This window comes from Canis lupus, chromosome 7 (assembly GCF_011100685.1).
Source record: "Canis lupus familiaris isolate Mischka breed German Shepherd chromosome 7, alternate assembly UU_Cfam_GSD_1.0, whole genome shotgun sequence".
Lineage (NCBI taxonomy): Eukaryota > Metazoa > Chordata > Mammalia > Carnivora > Canidae > Canis > Canis lupus.
This window is the reverse complement of record NC_049228.1, coordinates 25,539,335-25,556,809: the sequence shown is the minus strand read 5'-3', so window position 1 is coordinate 25,556,809 and position 17,475 is coordinate 25,539,335. Positions and strand designations below refer to the sequence as shown.

At 41.3% G+C, this 17,475-nt stretch overlaps 1 protein-coding gene and 1 pseudogene across 13 annotated transcripts in view; both read right to left on the bottom strand.

The window, feature by feature from the left end:
• Window positions 1-467: 467 nt before the first annotated feature.
• SLC9C2 (solute carrier family 9 member C2 (putative)) overlaps window positions 468-17,475 on the bottom strand; it is a 96,834-nt gene continuing 79,826 nt past the window's right edge. For 11 of the 13 annotated variants that reach the window (XM_038542484.1, XM_038542483.1, XM_038542491.1 and 8 more), the window contains 7 exons: window positions 16,096-16,194; window positions 12,408-12,575; window positions 10,469-10,600; window positions 6,179-6,364; window positions 4,599-4,683; window positions 2,646-2,701; window positions 468-1,334 (listed from right to left, as the gene is read on the bottom strand). In XM_038542484.1, the coding sequence (XP_038398412.1) occupies window positions 1,275-1,334; window positions 2,646-2,701; window positions 4,599-4,683; window positions 6,179-6,364; window positions 10,469-10,600; window positions 12,408-12,575; window positions 16,096-16,194 (786 nt within the window). In that variant the 3' untranslated portion in view covers window positions 468-1,274. The remainder of the gene's footprint in view (window positions 1,335-2,645; window positions 2,702-4,598; window positions 4,684-6,178; window positions 6,365-10,468; window positions 10,601-12,407; window positions 12,576-16,095; window positions 16,195-17,475) is intronic. The other 2 variants (XM_038542490.1, XM_038542487.1) reach the window with 2 other exon arrangements.
• LOC106558986 lies at window positions 8,049-8,766 on the bottom strand (annotated as a pseudogene).

Below are 17,475 nucleotides of genomic sequence, written 5' to 3'. Positions count from 1 at the left end.
CTCCCTTTTCCTTACGCCCTCCAACTACCAAGTATATAATCAGCCACCCCTCACAACCCTGGGGCAGCAGGTCTTTCTGCCCACAGGTCCTGTCCCCAGTCTTTAATAAAACCATCATTTTGCACCAAAGACGTCTTAACAATTCTTTCTTAGTCCTATTCTCAGGACCCAACCCCACCAAACCTCACCTATATTCCAAAACTACTTCATACGTGGTTCAGTCACAGTGGTCAGATTCCTGTATGTACAGCCACATCCAATATTTTTTGGCATGCTGGTGATCGCAGTCCAAACTGCCCTGTTATGCTAGGTGTCCAGAAGTTTCTCATAAATAGGTAGGCCTGACTTTTCCCCTTACCTTTTCTTCTATTCTTACCTCTATTATGGTTTTCCGTAGAGAACCAAATATCCTTTCAAAATCTTGTTGAAATGAAAAGGGATAATGGATTCCAAATAATAAACCATCAGACCATAAAACTAAATTTTATTTGACTTTTAAAAAGAAATTGAAAAGTGATACCAAAGAGTATTATGCACTGTAAGATTGTTAATTTCTCCTAAACTTTGTTTTCAGTAACTAAGATTGTGAAATACAGTTCCATTTTTCAACATTTACTAAACTGGGGAGGGAGGGAACAACGTTTCTCTGGAAAATGTTAGGCACTAAGAACAAATCAAATAAATTATAGGTCATGTGCTTTAGTCAGTAATATATCAATTATACAATGCTTTTGATAACTTTTACCCTCCTAAAAGAGTAGGCCATAAATTATATTATTATCCTGAAGAATTTATGAACATCTCAAGGATAATGCAACTGCTTAAAATTGGAGCTTTTCCATCAACTGTGAAATAAATACAGCAGTTAATTGTTCCAGCAACTTCTAAGTAACCTCCTCACCAGGTAATCCTTCAGCACTTAGGCCAGGTGCTCCCTCAAGGAGGCTCAGTCTTTAACCTGACTCCACATATCACATTAGCACCATTAATATTCTTTTCTAAAATGGGATGCACTTTCCAACTATAAAAGAAACTCAAAAGTAAAAATATTAGACGATAAGCATTTCAGGAAAAACAAACTACTAAATGCAATCAGAAAACTTACTGAGAATTTTCTATTTTATCATCTGAAACATTCCCTCTAAACGATTTTTGATATTAAGGGCCGTGAGACACATGTGTATCTCTACCGTCAGACATCATCTTGTAAAGAGATACTACATTAATTCAGTAAGAGCAGTCAGACAAAGGTGCACTTCAGGAAAAGAGAAACGTCAAGGGAGTTGAATTCTAGTTGTTTGTGACCGATTCCAAGATAACGGGAAATTTCTTTCCTAAAAAATGATAAAATTTTTTTAATAATGGGGCCTGGAAAAGATAGCAACAATGAGGAGTCAGTTGAGTCAACTACTTGACTCCCAACTAGGTTTCCCATTTGTGAAATAGGGTCCTTTTAAGAAGTCTCTGAGGAGAGGATGACCTTGGAAGGCTACCTAAAAGAACTAAGTTGTTCTCTATAAGGAACCATAAGTCATACATTTGGTCAATGCAAACTTCCTTCCCTCAGCAAACACACTGTACACCACCCTGACTGTCATAGATGACTGTGCAGACCCAGAATTTCTATTAAAAGGGTCTTAGGGTGACTCTGGTTGGGGATGTGGTGAACCAAGGAACTTCTCTTGAAGCTGTGTAAGTGCTCTCTTGGAGAGCATTTTTATTTGGGGTGACTTTGCAACTGGGAGAGAGAGGGTGCTGAAGGTCCTTGCAGCCCATCCCGGACACCATTGACTGCTCCCTGGTCTACCTGTGCATTTGTCTAGCTAGCAACCTAGTGCCTGTGAGAGCCGTCTTCTCCACTCAGCTGTGGGCTTGAGCCCAAATGAGCTCTTTGAGGGGCTCTGACAGAGACTCCTTGAGTAACTAGTCTCGTAGGTCCCCTACTGCCAAGAATTACCCCCACTCTGCCCTGCCCCGGTGTGACCAGCCCTCCCTTCTCCCACTCTACACATGATTTTCAGCACTTCTCAAGCTTTCCAGATTTGCCCTGATTGCTGAGGAAAACAAGCAAAGCTATCAGGGCAAAATTTAAGTGACTCTCCATAATAAATGGTTTGAAGTCTCCTGATTTATTGTAAAAATTCAGACAAGTTTGTCACCCTACTCCATAACATGTTTGTTTTAATATAAAACATTTCAGATAACCTAATGGTTAAATGAGTTTCCTCCTTTTAAAAGAGCATCAAGTAAAAGAGATACTCTAGGAAGATGCTCTGGATCAGGCTGTGGCTCCATATACCCGGGGGCACCACAAATCCTCAGAGAAGGCACACTCTATAGGGAGGAGCACAGGCACATAGATGCTCATGCCTAATTGTGAATGTGGCCTGACCCTCCCCATCCCTAAGGTGCCCAGTAGACTGAGGTCCTGGGGCAAAATCACATCTTTCAAAGACATTCTATCATTTTAATTGTTAAACAATTCAAGTAAGCTTTATCCCAATTTTTCCAAATCCATGAGCTGCCACTAAGAGTCTCTTTTCTCACCACCTACATTTTGCTACTACTAGGCTTTACAACCCATTCCACTTATGTAGTTAATATTCACAGTAAGAAAAATTGAATCCATGTGTCAAGTTTATTACCTCATATTTTCTCTTCCAATTATATTCTCTCTGGGACATTCGAAGACCAGTGCTGACTGAGCCAATCCAAATACATGCATCAGACAGAAAAATGAAATTAGGAATTTAAGAGTAAAGGTAGCAGAAGAATATTTTGAAATATCAATTTGCTTTCACCTAGTAGGTCTCCCCTTTCCCTTCTCCCCTTTCAAATGGGCCCTTTAATTTCTTCCCTCAAGGAGGCTTGTTATTAGGCTCCCAAGAATCCCACTCAAGGGTTGACAAATTCAAATGAGAACAGGCAGGTCACACAGACAAGGAAGTGGGCCATATCTAAGACAAGAGGGTGGGGTGTGGTCTGTGGCAAACTGCACAGCATGTGCTTCCCCTTTACTCAGCTCTAAGTGTTACCACATATAGGAATGGGGACCGAGTGCATGCTTTCTGAGTTTTTCGAGAAGAGCTCAAAATCTGGATTTTTTTTTAATGTGAAATTTTTAGATTTTCCTACTTTGCAACTTACTCTAAATTTTTAAAACAAAACATGTATGTGGACCAAATCTAGGACAATGGTTGAATCCAGTCCATGAGCCTAGCATTTGTGACTTTTGTCCCAAATTCACTGGAGAATACAGAGTGATATACCACCATCCATCTAAAAATCACCGATTGCAGAGAGCCTGAAGAAAGAGAGAGGCCTAGAGGCACAGGAACAGTGGAGACCTGTGCCCTGCTTCCTGGAACTGCTAAGATCTTTGACTCGGTAGCCCTTAGGATGCCCCAAAGGGGCTGGCACTAGGCCCTGAGTTCAGGCCCTCCCATGGACTCCTGTGCGCTAAGAGTACTCTGGAAGCTGCAGAGTGGCAGACTGAAGACTCTGAGGGCTGAAGTAAGGATTATTTCAGTGTTCACCAGCTTAAACAGGAGACCTGGAGCAGAGGGGACTCCCCCAAAATCAGGTGCTGCACATGACCTCTATATAGAGCCTAGAAAGTAAGCCACAAGAATGTCTGAGGTTGAATTTGCTTCTAGGGTAGAAATGGAATTACTTATTGAATGTCTTTCTCTTCTTCTCACTTGTTTGGCTTGCTTGCCATCTAGCACTTAGCATGGAGCCCAGCACACAGTGGGGCTGCATTTTAAAAGAATTGTGCAAATGAGAAATGAGATATAAAATAATAATGTCACTTTCTGTACACAATTGGAACCCTCCCCCGCCCCAAAATTAACAATTCATGGAGAATTGATTGCTTGACCTCTAAGCTGACAAATCCTGTGAATTGGAAAGCCTGGATGGTACCAATTAGAGAAGCACATTAAGGATGACTATTTTCAAGCTGGGGCAGTTGGGGAAATGGCAACCCTGGGCTTGGTAGACCAAGAGTCCTGAGCTTTAATTGAAAGATGGGAATGCATTTTCTCTAGAGCAAAGCTTTCCTGCCTCATCTTCTCAGTATACTGCTTAGCACCATGATACATGCAGTTGGGCACATTTAGTGACTATAATTACTTAGTAACAATCAAAGTGCACCTCAGGCAAGACAGTTGAGTTGTGGCTGCAACTGTGGTTTAGAATATTCAAAGAGCATGGGTCAGGTTCCATATTCCCTTCAGTTGTTGGGAGCACACCAGCTCTCCACACCTGGACCCACTGTAAGAGTCTATGCCCTCCCCGTTGTCACTCTGGCCCCAACAGCACTCTGTGACCTCAGCCTCCCAGGACTGGAAGAGGATACAACATGGGAGCTGCTCTCTGCCAACACGGATGTGAAGGGAGGGACCAGAGAGAGAGAGGAGCCAGCTGGATTTCAGTGTCTGGAAGACTATGGTAGATGACCTCCCAGAAGTAATATGGCAACCAGGGTGGGCCCAAGGATGGGGACTGATGATAAACTCATACAATACCCTTGAGTCATTTTTTTAGAATTAAATGAATTTTGCATGCTTTCCCTATCACTAATGGGCTGCCCTTACCCATGACTTTGGGGTCATCAGTATTTTTGGCAGGATCAGATGGTTGGACAACCAGCAGCTTGCTTAGATCTGAAGTTCCCTGAATCTAAAGGGAAAAAGTCAAAACTATTCAGAAGAGTATCCTTTGGTGTCTAAGCTGCCTGCTTCCTAACCTTTTCAAACAATATAAGAAATAAGCCGAAATCCAGAACTGGGCTTCCAGCCTAAGCTTTCTATCTTTTTCATTTCAAATCCCCTTTCATGTTGTTTCATGTAGTTTTGGACCAAAAAATTATCTTTTACATCTTTAGACTTTCTACACCTTCCTTATAATCAGAACGGACATTCGGAGTTTGGAAAACAGGGAATTCCCCAACATCCATAGAGATACTTGTACCCCTACACTGATGTGTAAGGGCTCTGGGCCCAGACTTCCCAGGCAGCAGGACTGTTCTTTCCTTAGAATATTCACCCTGTGTGCCCATCAAAATCTCTCCTCCCAGAAGGCAAGTAGCATACACGTAACAATTATCACTCTCATTTCTAGACACCAGATACCATCTCCCTCCCTCAATCCTCACAAGAACCTTACCAGTTGGCTGCTGCTGCTGGCCTCATCTTACTAATGGGAAACTGAGGGTCAGAAAGCAGCTCATCTCTGCTCACACACCAGTGGGCACAGGGGTCAGGCTTTCAACCCAAGTGTGCCTGACTCTAAACCTTGGTGTCTTAAACTAAACTATGAGCACTGCTCCTGCTGCTCCCTGCCTCGCCCTCACCCCTTCCTTCAAAGCTAAAGAGATTTTCATTTTCTATTAGAAAAGCATTTAGATTATCATCACCCTCTGAATTACTGAGAGGTACAAAGATAAGAATGCTACAAAAGGGACAAATGCACTTTTTAGGAAGTTTACCCACTTTCCCAGGACATAAATTTTCACTTAACAACTTTTCCTTTAATTGATAAAGAGGCAGCAAGCATCTCTCCCAAAGAGGAGAAATATACTAGCAGATGAGAAAGATGCCCCCTCTTCTCACTCCCTCTGAGGAGAAAGCAAATTCTGGGTCCTCCTACTCCTGGGCTCCACCTTCCTGTCACCCCATCCTGTTATACCCTAGGTGTTCACAGTCTCCTATTCCTTACAGAGGCAATGGAATGGTGAGGCCCAGGGCTCACTCTCAAGAGATGCTCACAGCCCCTAACATGGCAACAACGTGATGTGGCCCCTCCTCAACTCCCTTCTTACTAATCAGTACAGACCCTTCAGAACCACACTGGTGTACAGTGTCACTGCCTCCGTGTAAGGTAGGGAAAATATACCTCTGTCCCTCCGGAGGGACAGCCCCACTCCAGGGCAAATGGCTTGGCATGCAGAGAGCTTGGGGATTCCAGCCCCCTGTGCCCCCTGGCCACATTCTTGGGTAGGGCACAAACTGCATAACAGTAGAGAAGCCCTGGGCAGGTTTTGACTGTTTTGTTAAGGTGAGAACTGCAGGGTCTTTCCATGTTATATTTCTTTTTAAAGTGGTAGGTTGAGTTTGAAAGTCATTTATGGGGCACCATGGAAAGCAAGCAACTCTTTAGAAATAACTGTCCTTACCTGCTCACAGGTTTTAGGCAAAATGCAAGGTGCAAGATATGGTACCTCTGTCTTAGTATCAATTACACTGCCGTACACAATAATGACGAATTTCATGGTCACATTATCAATAGTCATTTCATTATAGCTTGATAAAGTCTCCACGTATGCCAGATTGAACGTCACACACTTCTGAAACTCTAAGTCCTACAATAGAATTACATTTTTTTCTATAAATCATGCTAAATGACACATGAAATGAAGAAGAAAGCAAATTCACTGATTGAGCTGAGTCCTTTGAGCATGTCAAAAGGCATTTAGACCCGAGGACCAACAGAATTTATCTAGAGTTCAGAATGACCTCAGACAAGATTATGAACTCAGGGTCTTTCTGTTGTTACTATTAGTAGTCCTGATTATGGCTGTCCAGCCTTACATACAGGCTTGCATGAGCTCTCAATCCATCTCAGTAGGGTGGCCAGTTATGCCTTGTGGATTCAGTTTTATCCAGCAGTAAGCAAATACCCTACTGGGCAAGTGAACAAACAATAGCAAAAGCCAAAACAAAATAAAGCAATACACTGAGTCTGAATCATACATCAAAGTTCAAAATAATAGTCTTTAGAGCTGGAAGGGAGCTACTATATATGGATTGAATTGTGTCCCCCCAAAATTCATACATTGAAGTTCTGAGCCCTGGTACATTAGAATGTGACCTTATTTTGAAATAGGGTCATTACCACTATAATTGTTTAAGTTAAGATGAGGTCATACTGGAGTAGGGTGGGCAAATAATCCAATACGACTGGTGTCCTAATGAAAAGGGGATCAGGTGCCTGGGTAGCTCAGTTGGTTACATGTCTGACTCTGGTTTCAGCTCAGGTCATGATCTCAGAGTCAGGAGATTGAACCCTGTGTGAGGCACCATGCTCAGTGGGGAGTCTGCTTCTCCCTCTCACTGTGCCCCCCTCCAGCTCATGCTTGAGTGTTCTCTCTCTAAAACAAACAAACAAATAAATAGAAAGGAGAAATTTGGGGGCATGTGGCTGGCTCAGTTGGTAGAGCACATGACTCTTAATCACAGAGTCATGAGTTCAAGCCCCACGCTGGGCATAGTCAAAGTGTTAAATAAAGATTCTCTGGGGGAGTAAAATCAGGGTAAAAGGCTATTACATCTTCTAATGTTTTGGATCTGTATTTTCTGTAATACAGATCTAGAATTTCTATAGATAATGAATATGCATTGCCTGAGAATTTTTTTTAAAAAATGAAAGGAGACGCACCTGGCTGGTTCAGTCTGTTAAGTATCTACCTTCAGCTCAGGTCATGAGGGTCCTGGGATTGAGCCCCAGCATCTGGCTCCCTGCTCAGAGGGGAACCTGCTTCTCCTTCTCCCTCTGTCCCTCCCCCCATTCATGCACATGCTCTCATATTCCATGGTCTGGATATGCCACAGTTTATTTATCCATTTATCTACTAGAGCACATCTTGGTTGGTTGTTTCCAAGTTTTTTGCAATTATGAATAAAATTGATAAAATATCTGTGTTCAGATTTCTGTATGAATATACATTCATTTGGATAAATTAATCTTTGGATACTGTTTACTGGATCATATGGCAAGGGTATGTTCAGTTTTGTAAGAAGTCTCCAAACTGTCTTCTGAAGTGGCTGTACCATTTTGCATTCCTACCAACAATAAATGAGAGTTCCTGCTGCTCCATATCCTCACCAGTATTTGAGGTTGTCAGTATTCCAAATGTTGGCTATGCTAATAGGTGGTAATGGAATCACATTGTTACATTTTTCTGAGAACATAGGATTGTAAAAAAAGTTTACTTGCCATCTATATATCTTCTTTGGTGAGATGTCTCTAAAGATCTTTAGCCCGTTTTTTTTAGTTTAAATGCATTATATTTTTAGACAACCTAAATGAAATGTTTTTTTCTTAAAAACAATGCCTCCGCTTTAAATAAATCAAGGTCAAAATAAATGAAGAGCTCAAGATGACATCAGTCCCATTTGTCTAAGTCCTGGCATTGTGTAGATGAAGAGCTGCAGCCAGTTATGACAACAGGTGATATATCCAAAGTAATAGCCAAATTTGTTAACATTTTTCTATTTCTGAATCTTAAATAAAATCATATGGGGTCATCCTCACAGTGGTCCAGCAGAGCAACCATGCCATCTGGAGTCATGTTTACACCAATAAAGAACTGATCATTTTTTAAACTAGCAAGGATGTGCTTGATTTGTTCTGCAGCCCCTGTCATAAAAGGATTTACTCTTTCTGGCCTCTGTTCCTCAAGTTTGCCTTTGACTGATTTCATATAATCTTTAATGTACTTGTAGGCTTCTTTTGTGAAGCTGGTTTCCTGCAAGTGATGGTTCAGGACGTATCAACACCAGTGATGACCGTGTTTTCAGTACCTTTGCCCACCGGGCCTTCGGCAGAAGCATTTCCACCAATGAGTAAGTCATCAGTGTTACCCTGTGTCCCACTGACCATCTTTCCCCTCTGCCTCCAGGTACAACCCTTCCGTGATCAGCCAGATCTGCAGATGTTGGAAAACATCTCATCATGGCTGATGAGGTCCCAGTAGATGAGCATGAGGACGGCTGGAAAGAGACACTGGCAGCACTAGCTTAACAGGAACCAGGAGCTCTAAGCAAGTTTGGCCAGAGGGGCCCTAGGGTGGGGGGTGGGAGGGGACGGGAGTTGGGCTAAAACTGGCCCATTTTTTTAAAAGATTTTATTTATTCATGACAGACAGAGAGAGAGAGAGAGGCAGAGACACAGGCAGAGGGAGAGGCAGGCTCCATGCAGGGAGCCCAACGTGGGACTCAATCCCAGGTCGTCAGGATCACGCCCTGGGCTGGCTGAAGGCGGCGCTAAACCGCTGAGCCACCTGGGCTGCCCAAGGCCTATTTTTTAATTGGATTATTTTCCTATTGTTGAGCTTTATGAGTTCTTTGTATATTTTGGATGATAGTCCTTTATCAGATGTGTCTTTTGCAACTATATTCTCCCACTCTGTGACTTGTCTTCTCATTCTCTTGAGACATGCTAATTTTTTAGCCCAACATTCATATCCAGTCTCTCACTGCAATGAACATTGTTGAATTCCAGGTCTGTCACTTCCCTAAGTTCCTAACTTATAATAGGGGGGCTCAAATAATTCTTAAATAGGATATAAATATGGATTGTAAATTATGCCAATCCAAGAACAGACTTGAGTTACTACTTGTTGGAGAAAAAGTTCACAAAAGGGTCTTAGTCACCCCAGTAAAGAGTTTGAAAAGGCAAGAGATTTATATTAACATAGGTAGATTATAATAAACACCACCCCAATCAGTCCTCACTCAGATCGTGGGAAAAGCCAACAAATAGCCAGCCCAAAGAGGAAACTCAATTAGCATCTCCCTGGGCCTGAGCAGATTGGCTCATAATGCTTGGGATTTTGAGCTTGAAAGCAGAAGTCATTATCTTTCTGTGTATTAGTGAAAAGGGATCATTATTTCCTTCAGACACCTGCTATTCCTCTTGTATCCCTAATGACAGAGTTTAAAGCAGTGGTTTTCATCATTGGATACCCTTTAGAAAGACCCAGGGGGCTTCTTTTAAAAATGCCAAAACCCAGACACACAGGCAAAAAACAATGAATAAACAACAAACTTTATTACCTCATTCCAATTAATGCTTACTTAGTTCCTGGGAATCTACCTTTAGTATTTGCTGAATCTATAACTTTTTTTTTCTTTTTTTTTTAAAGATTTTATTTATTTATTTATTTATTTTTTAAGATTTTATTTATTTATTCATGATACACATGGGGGGCGGGCAGAGACACAGGCAGAGGGAGAAGCAGGCTCCATGCCAGAAGCCCAACGTGGACTCGATCCCGGGACCCCAGGATCATGCCCTGGGCCAAAGGTAGGCACTAAACCACTGAGCTACCCAGGGATCCCCCTATAACTTTTTTTAAAGGTATGACTGCAGGTACCCTGGGAAATTAGCTGTGACCAATGGATTGACAATCTGCAGGAAGTCAGGACAAGAGTGGCTAAAATTCTAGAATCTCATTTTATTTATTTTTAAGTTTTATTTATTTAAGTAATCTTTACGCTCAATATGGGGCTTGAATCCATGACCTGAAGATCAAGAGTCACACACTCTTCCAACTGAGCAAGCCAGACACCCATAGAATCTCATTTTAGAAGATCACAGTCTTAATTTCTCTGTCCCAAAAATATGAAATGCATTTTATAAAAAGTAAATAAAAGTTCATTCATATTTTAATTGTTTAACTTACCTCATCAATGAGACTTGATTCAAAATACTGATAGGCAACACTGAGTGCAAACTTTAGCCATATTTTGTATTCCAAAGATGGCCAAAAGACATCAAAACCTTCATACAAATCCTCCAGGGAGATAAAGCAGGCCTAAAACCACAAGGTATCAAACAGCAAACTTGATTGAGAACTAAATTATAAGGCCATCTGAAGACAAGGTGCCTATAAGATTTAATCTTCATCTAACCCCTTAGAAGAGTTATCGACTCTCGTACAATTCTGGTACTCAGCCATTTAAAAGCATTGCACTATAGAGAAACTGTTTTAACAAAATCTATAGTTCGATGAAAGCATATACCTAATAGCTGGGAAAATTTATGCCAGTCCATAGCTATGATAAAAGATATGGTTTATGAGCCTAAGATTCACAAACTAAGCCACATAAACTTATCTATTTTTATTGCCACAGTCACTGAAGGGGGCTCCAAAGAGGAATTCAGCTGCCTCCATTTTGACCTTAAACTTTCTAGTTGTTTTTTTCTTTCCAGCTTGTTTCTTGGCCCAGGCCTCTGTGGGCAAAGCATCCCTAGATGGGAAGGAAACTATCTCTGCAAGCAGTAAGGACTGCCCTAAGCCAGCAAGGCCCTGTCAGCGATCAATTTGACCTTCACTGACCACCTGCATGTATCCACCCATGCATTTTGCCCCACACTTTCCTTCTATAAACTTGGAAGTATTTTCAGCATGTTGAAGAGTCTTTGAGCTTCTAGTCGGCTGTCTTCTTCCCCAGGTGAACCTCACTGAAATTAATTCCTTTCTTGTTTCACCACCACTCATGTCTCTGCCATTGGCTTTTATCAGCCGTGAGTAGGGCTAAATCTGGTCTGTCAGGGAGCCCTGAGGACAGGTACTCTTGCACTCCTGCATGCTGGCCACAGGCTGACTCACTGTATTTGTTTCCAGAAGCCAATTGCTTACCTAAATAAGGAAGACTGCTCTTTCAGAATTCAAATTACATGAACTTCAATTGATTTCAGCTCAGCTTTGTGACTAAATTATGCCTCCTGTCCTCTTCCAGAAATGAAATGGTATAAAACTGACAAAGCAACATTGCTTTCTGTCCCACACACCCCTAAGACTCTGGACCCTGCTCTATTGCATGTAACAGTCCCAAAAGCTAGAGAATTCCTTGTAAGCAGGAACTCTGGTTCATTTCTGTTTGAATCCCCAGTATCTAGTGGAATATCAGGCTGCTTATTTGTTGAATAGATAACTTCTAACTTAGCCAGTGAAAAATGGAAGAAAGTGAGTGTAAAAATAAGTATTCTTTAAAAACACTTCTCTTGGGGCACCTGGGTGGCTCAGTCATTTAAGCATCTGCCTTCAGCTCAGGTCATGATCTCAGGGTTCCAGGATCAAGCCTTGCATCAGCCTCTCTGCTCAGCATGGAGTCTGCTTCTGCCTCTCCCTCTGCTCCTCCTCACCACTCATTCTCTCTTTCTCTCTCTCCCTCTCTCTCCACCTTTCTCTGTCTCAAATAAAATATTTAAACATACACACATACATACCTAAAAACACTGCTTTCATAATGGGAATCATTCACTGAGTGCCTGTACATGCCAGGCACCTAACTTAGATATTTTCCTAATCTTCATAACATCAAAAGTTAGATGAGATATTCTCTCTTTTAATAAACAAGGACACTAAAAAAATAAAAATAAAAATAAAAATAAAAAATAAACAAGGACACTAAGACACAAAGAGGTTAAAATAGCTCACTCCAGGTCTTACAGCCAGGATGTGAGACATTAAATCTTTTTTCAATTAGTCTATGCTACTTCACAGTATCTGGGTGGGCAATATCAGAACCCAAAGGAAGAAAAGATGCTGGCATTCCTTATTTACTTCAGGAAGAATTAACTAATAGCCCACAATACAGACAGAACCAGTTTCTTACCTGTAAAATAGTTTCACAGATGGCTGTATATTCAGTTTCACGCTTAAGCAGACAGCTCAGCTCTCCAATTATGTCCCCGCTGGTACAGTATTCTGTAAACATGGATTTGGACCCTCTTTCAGACCTTAGGCTACTGTCTATTCCAAAGGTAGGAGGTGAACTATGCAACTGCAAAGTGAAACCCAAAATTAAAAATCCTTGACCAAACCATAGGAGCTCCCACTGTTTCCTGCATTATTAAAAATGGAAGGAAAAGATTCTTTATGAACACTTTAAGCTGTGAAAAAGGTATTAAGGCTTCCAAAAAAAAAAAAAAATCACAGTTTCTTTCACATTTCAATTCTCCAAGGGAAGGATTGTTTCCAATCTTTATCTTTACAGATGACCCCATTTACAACTTCCTTATACCTTCCTTCCATAAAAAATCCTACCAAAAGTACTGATTGCAGTCTGCAACTAATGCAACTACCCACTCCGAGTCTATTAGAAATTCTTATCATACTGGGCTAGTGCCTCAGGTGGATGAAGGCCTTTGATTGCATGGATGCAGAAATCAGATGCCATGAATTAGTATGCCTCCAAACCAAGCCATGGTTTCCATCAACCGTGTCACCCTTTAAAATGTTTCAGAATAATTTCCACAAGGGGCGCTTGGTTGGCTCAGTCCATAGAGCATGTAACTCTTGATTTCCAGGTCCAGTTTGAACCCCATGTTGGCAGTAGAAATTACTTTAAAAAAAAAAAATTTCCATGGGCCATCAACAGAAAAAAGGTCTTTACGGTGAGTCACTTCAGGAAAAGAATGGATAGATGTGAATGTGGGAAATAAGAAAGCTATGAGATTTCAGGAGGAACCCGCAGGAATCAACCAGAAGGATTACAAAATTTTTCAGAAAGTTTAGCTGTAAACATCAAAAAGGAAGGCTATTGTTCAGGACACAGGAAACAGGGAACAAAGGGTCACTGAAGAAGTTGCTATGAAACTGCCCCCTCTGCCAGTGATTACCATTCAGATTTTTAGAGGCATTCATGCTTCCAAAGGGCTTTGACATTCTTCTAATTCTGAATGCAGTTCAAAGGCTCTTTGAGCAAGGAACAATGTCTCTGTCTTTTTATAAACCAAGAAAAGAAGATAACATCTGCAGGCAGATTTTAAAGAAGTGCTTCCAAGATTCCTCTCTTTGTTATTCAATCAAACATTAATCTAGAGACCACTGGGAAGGGACTTTGCAGATGGAATGAAGGTTACTAATCAACAGATTTTAAAGAGATGATTCTGGATTATCCTGGTGGGCCAATGTAATCAATCACAAGGACCCTCCAAAGTAGAAAAGGAAGCAGAATCAGAGAGATGTGGCATCAAGAGAGGGATTGGCTGTACTTCAGCTCTGAGATGAGTACCTGTGTCCAAAGATGGAAGGAGCTTTATGAGCTGGAGATGGGTCGCAGCTGACAGCCTGCAAAGAAGCAGGGCTTCTTTGTTTATGGCCATAAACAACTAGATTCTGCCCACAACCTCAATTAATCTGGAAATGGATTCTGTCCTCAGAGTTTCCAGAAGGGAACACTGCTCTGCTGACCCTTTGATATTGGCCTTGTTAGACTCAAGCATAGAAACCAACTTCGACTTCTGAACAAACAACTATGAGATCATCAGTCTAAGCCACTAAATGTATGCTGAGTTCCTATGGCATCAACTGAACACTAACATAACAACTTCAGCCCAAATATTGTTGGATTTACTCTTGAAGAAGACTTAACTGGTCCAGTCATTGCAGGAAAATTCCCCAAAGGAAAATGTATTTTGCAGTTTTTAAGTGTTCAATTTGATATATCTAACAAACACAAGTAGCAGTGTATTTTTGTTATGATTCTAATGGGAGCATAGTGCAAGGATTCTACTGGAAGCAGCATAGAATAATGGCTAAGGACATGGATACTGAGGCCAACTCAAAGTCCTCCTTGACCTCTTACTGTGTACCCTTGGGAGACAACTGAATTACTTTCTCTGTGCACCAGTTATCCCATGTGAAAAATAAGGTAGTTATAAGAATTAAATGTCATAATATGTTGCCATTTTGACCACCCTTAAAAAAACTACAACTGATCTCTTCATCTGTCAGTTACTTCTAAATATGACATATTTTGCTTACATATTTTGCTCACTGTCCTATCTCCTTCCATGCCTCTACTAAAAAGCAAACTCTAAGAAAGCAGGGATTTTTGTCTGTTTTGTCAATTCTGTGCCTAAAATGAACAGTGCCTGCTTCATTTGCTTCACAAATGAAGCAAACATTTGTTGAATGAATGAATGAGTGAATGAACAGCACCAGGCATTTTGTTGGGCCGGCGGGATCAAGGGGGATTGGGAGGCACCACCAAAATGGCAGCAGGCCCTCCACCTTGTTGCCCCCACCTCAGAACTTTCCCAGCACCAGCAGACTCCCCCCCCACAAGACATGTCATCAGGGGGAGACTGGACCTGTGCAGGAAACCTGAACCATACTTACCCAGACCCCATATAAGGGCATGGGCAGTTATTGCCCCAGGCCGATTTCACCAGTAATATGCCTGATACCTATCACTCTGTCCAGACACACAGCCCCTTACCCCTCCCCCGCTAAAAAGCCACTTGCCCTCCCCTGACCAGGACTTCCCTGCTCTCTCCCTCCCCTGTGGGCCCAAAACCTTGCCGGAGAGCCCGTCCCATTAAAAGCCTATTTCGATTAACTTTTGCTGGGCCTCTCTATTCCATTTCACTACCCATCAGATTAAACCTGAGACATTTCATAAGTGCTATACATGTATTAGTCTTATATTTATCCTAATAGCTTATTTCCATGATCAATTGGATATCTTTAAGGTCTGAAAATATCTCTTCCAAAATAGAAAGTCAAATATATTATGTGCACTATAATAAGAGTTTGTTACTTATAAACATCATTTAGGATCTAGGAATTATTTGAGCCATAAGCTAGGGGCTCACCCATGTATGTATTCAGCTACCAGCATTCAGACTCTAAAGGATTCTTATTCTCCTCACTCTATAACATCTTTCTCTGATCAGCAAAAGTATCCTGTTGGTTAGGTAAAAGTCATAGTTTCAATCCTTATTCTATTCGACCTCCGTAAAGATCTGACACTGCAGTCGGTCCACATCCCCTCACTCTTGACTGTCATTTCCTTTAGTAATTCAACCACTCCAAGTATTGGGTTCCCTATCTAAACATCATGGAAAATATCACTTCCTCCCAGGATTGCCTTGAGGAATAAGTATTGACTATAAAAGCATTTTGATAAATGAGAAATGCCCTTAAGATGTTGGATATTATCTTTCAGCTGTAGTGTTCACTCTGAGTGAAAATGGTCTCATTTAGAAATTATGTTAAAAATTTAAAACTTTCAAGGAACCTGGGTAACTCAGTCGGTTAAGCATCAGCTCTTGATTTCAGCTCAGGTCATGATCTCGGGGTTCTGGGAAGGAGGCAGTTCGGGCTCCATGCTCAGCACAGAGTCTGTTTGAGTTTCTCTCCCTCTGCCCCTCCCTCCTTCCCTCACCCTCTCTCTCAAAATAAATATATAAATCTTTTTATAAAAATTTTAAATTTTCCAGGTTCCTAAATTTCTCCTTATGTTAAAATCATATATTTCAAAATAAATTTTCAGTAAAGTATAAATAGTCCCTTACAATTGCCATTCCTGAAATAATTAAGTAGATTCCTTGTGGCATTTCACCTTCTCTACAAATGACATCTCCATAATCAAAATAGGCAAGTTTGGCTCTCTCCTGCAAGAAAAATTAATGAGAGTCAACACAAAATTTTCATCATCTTCTTTTCTAAATAGAAATAAAACTTTAAAGCTAAAATGGTTTTCAAGTAGAAAAAAAAACCGTACAAACTATATTCTTTGGTTGTTAATGAATTATAACATGCTGACATACCTCATCAATTTTTTTTTTAAATCTTTTATTTACTTATTCATGAGAGACACAGAGAAAGAGGCAGAGACACAGGCAGAGGGAGAAGTGGGCCCCTCGCAGGGAACCCCATGCAGGACTCGATCCCAGACACCAGGATCATGCCCTGAGCGGAAGGCAGACGCTCAACTGCTGAGCCAGCCAGGTGTCCCCCTCATCAACTTTTTTAAAAGAAAGGGACCAGGGCAGCCCCGGTGGCGCAGCGGTTTAGCGCCGCCTGCAGCCTGGGGTGTGATCCTGGAGACCCAGTATCTAGTCCCACATTGGGCTTCCTGCATGGAGCCTGCTTCTCCCTCCACCTGTGTCTCTGCCTCTCTCTTTGCTCTCTCTGAATGAATAAATAAATCTTAAAAAAAAAAAAAAAAAAAAGGGACAAGCAAGCAAACTATAGATTTTGTGATTAGTACCAGGCACAGTGATTGGTGGAAATACCCAATAAATGCTCAATTGAGTAGATGTTTACAATAAAGTGTGAAACTTCGGACAATGGAGACGGAGACAGGATGCTCTGGAAAAGTCCAAAAAGGCCACAGGACCCTGTCTTGGGTGTCCATGGAAGACTTTAAAGAGGAAGGAAGAGCTAAGCTGAGGCCTGAAGAAAGGGTAACAGATAGCCAGGATACAATGAGTTGAACATCACTCAGGGCAGAGGACTCAGTATATGTGAAGACCCAAAGGCAAATAGAACATCTGCACGTGGAGTAACTGCAGAAGATTCAGTATGTCTCACACAGGGAGGAGTGTGGACCAGCACTGAGTTATCAATTTAGCTTCAGTAGCCATAGTGTGTAGGATTCCCAATACTTTAGCAACTCACAACATTCTAGTTTTTTTTTTAAACCAAAAGAGAATAAATAACTTCTAGGTTGAGGAAAATATTTTAATACTAAAACATTTAATACTAATATATAATTCATCTTTATACTAACACAGTCATAAAGTAGAATTTTTTGTCATTTTTTTATGTGGGAAGAGGCTCACTAAGGCCAAAGTGCCAGGACCCATGAAAGTCATCCTGCAGCCCCAGTGGAGCAAGGACTGGAGAGATGAGCCAGAGCCAGGCCTCTTTAACATTAAGAGTTTGAGCTT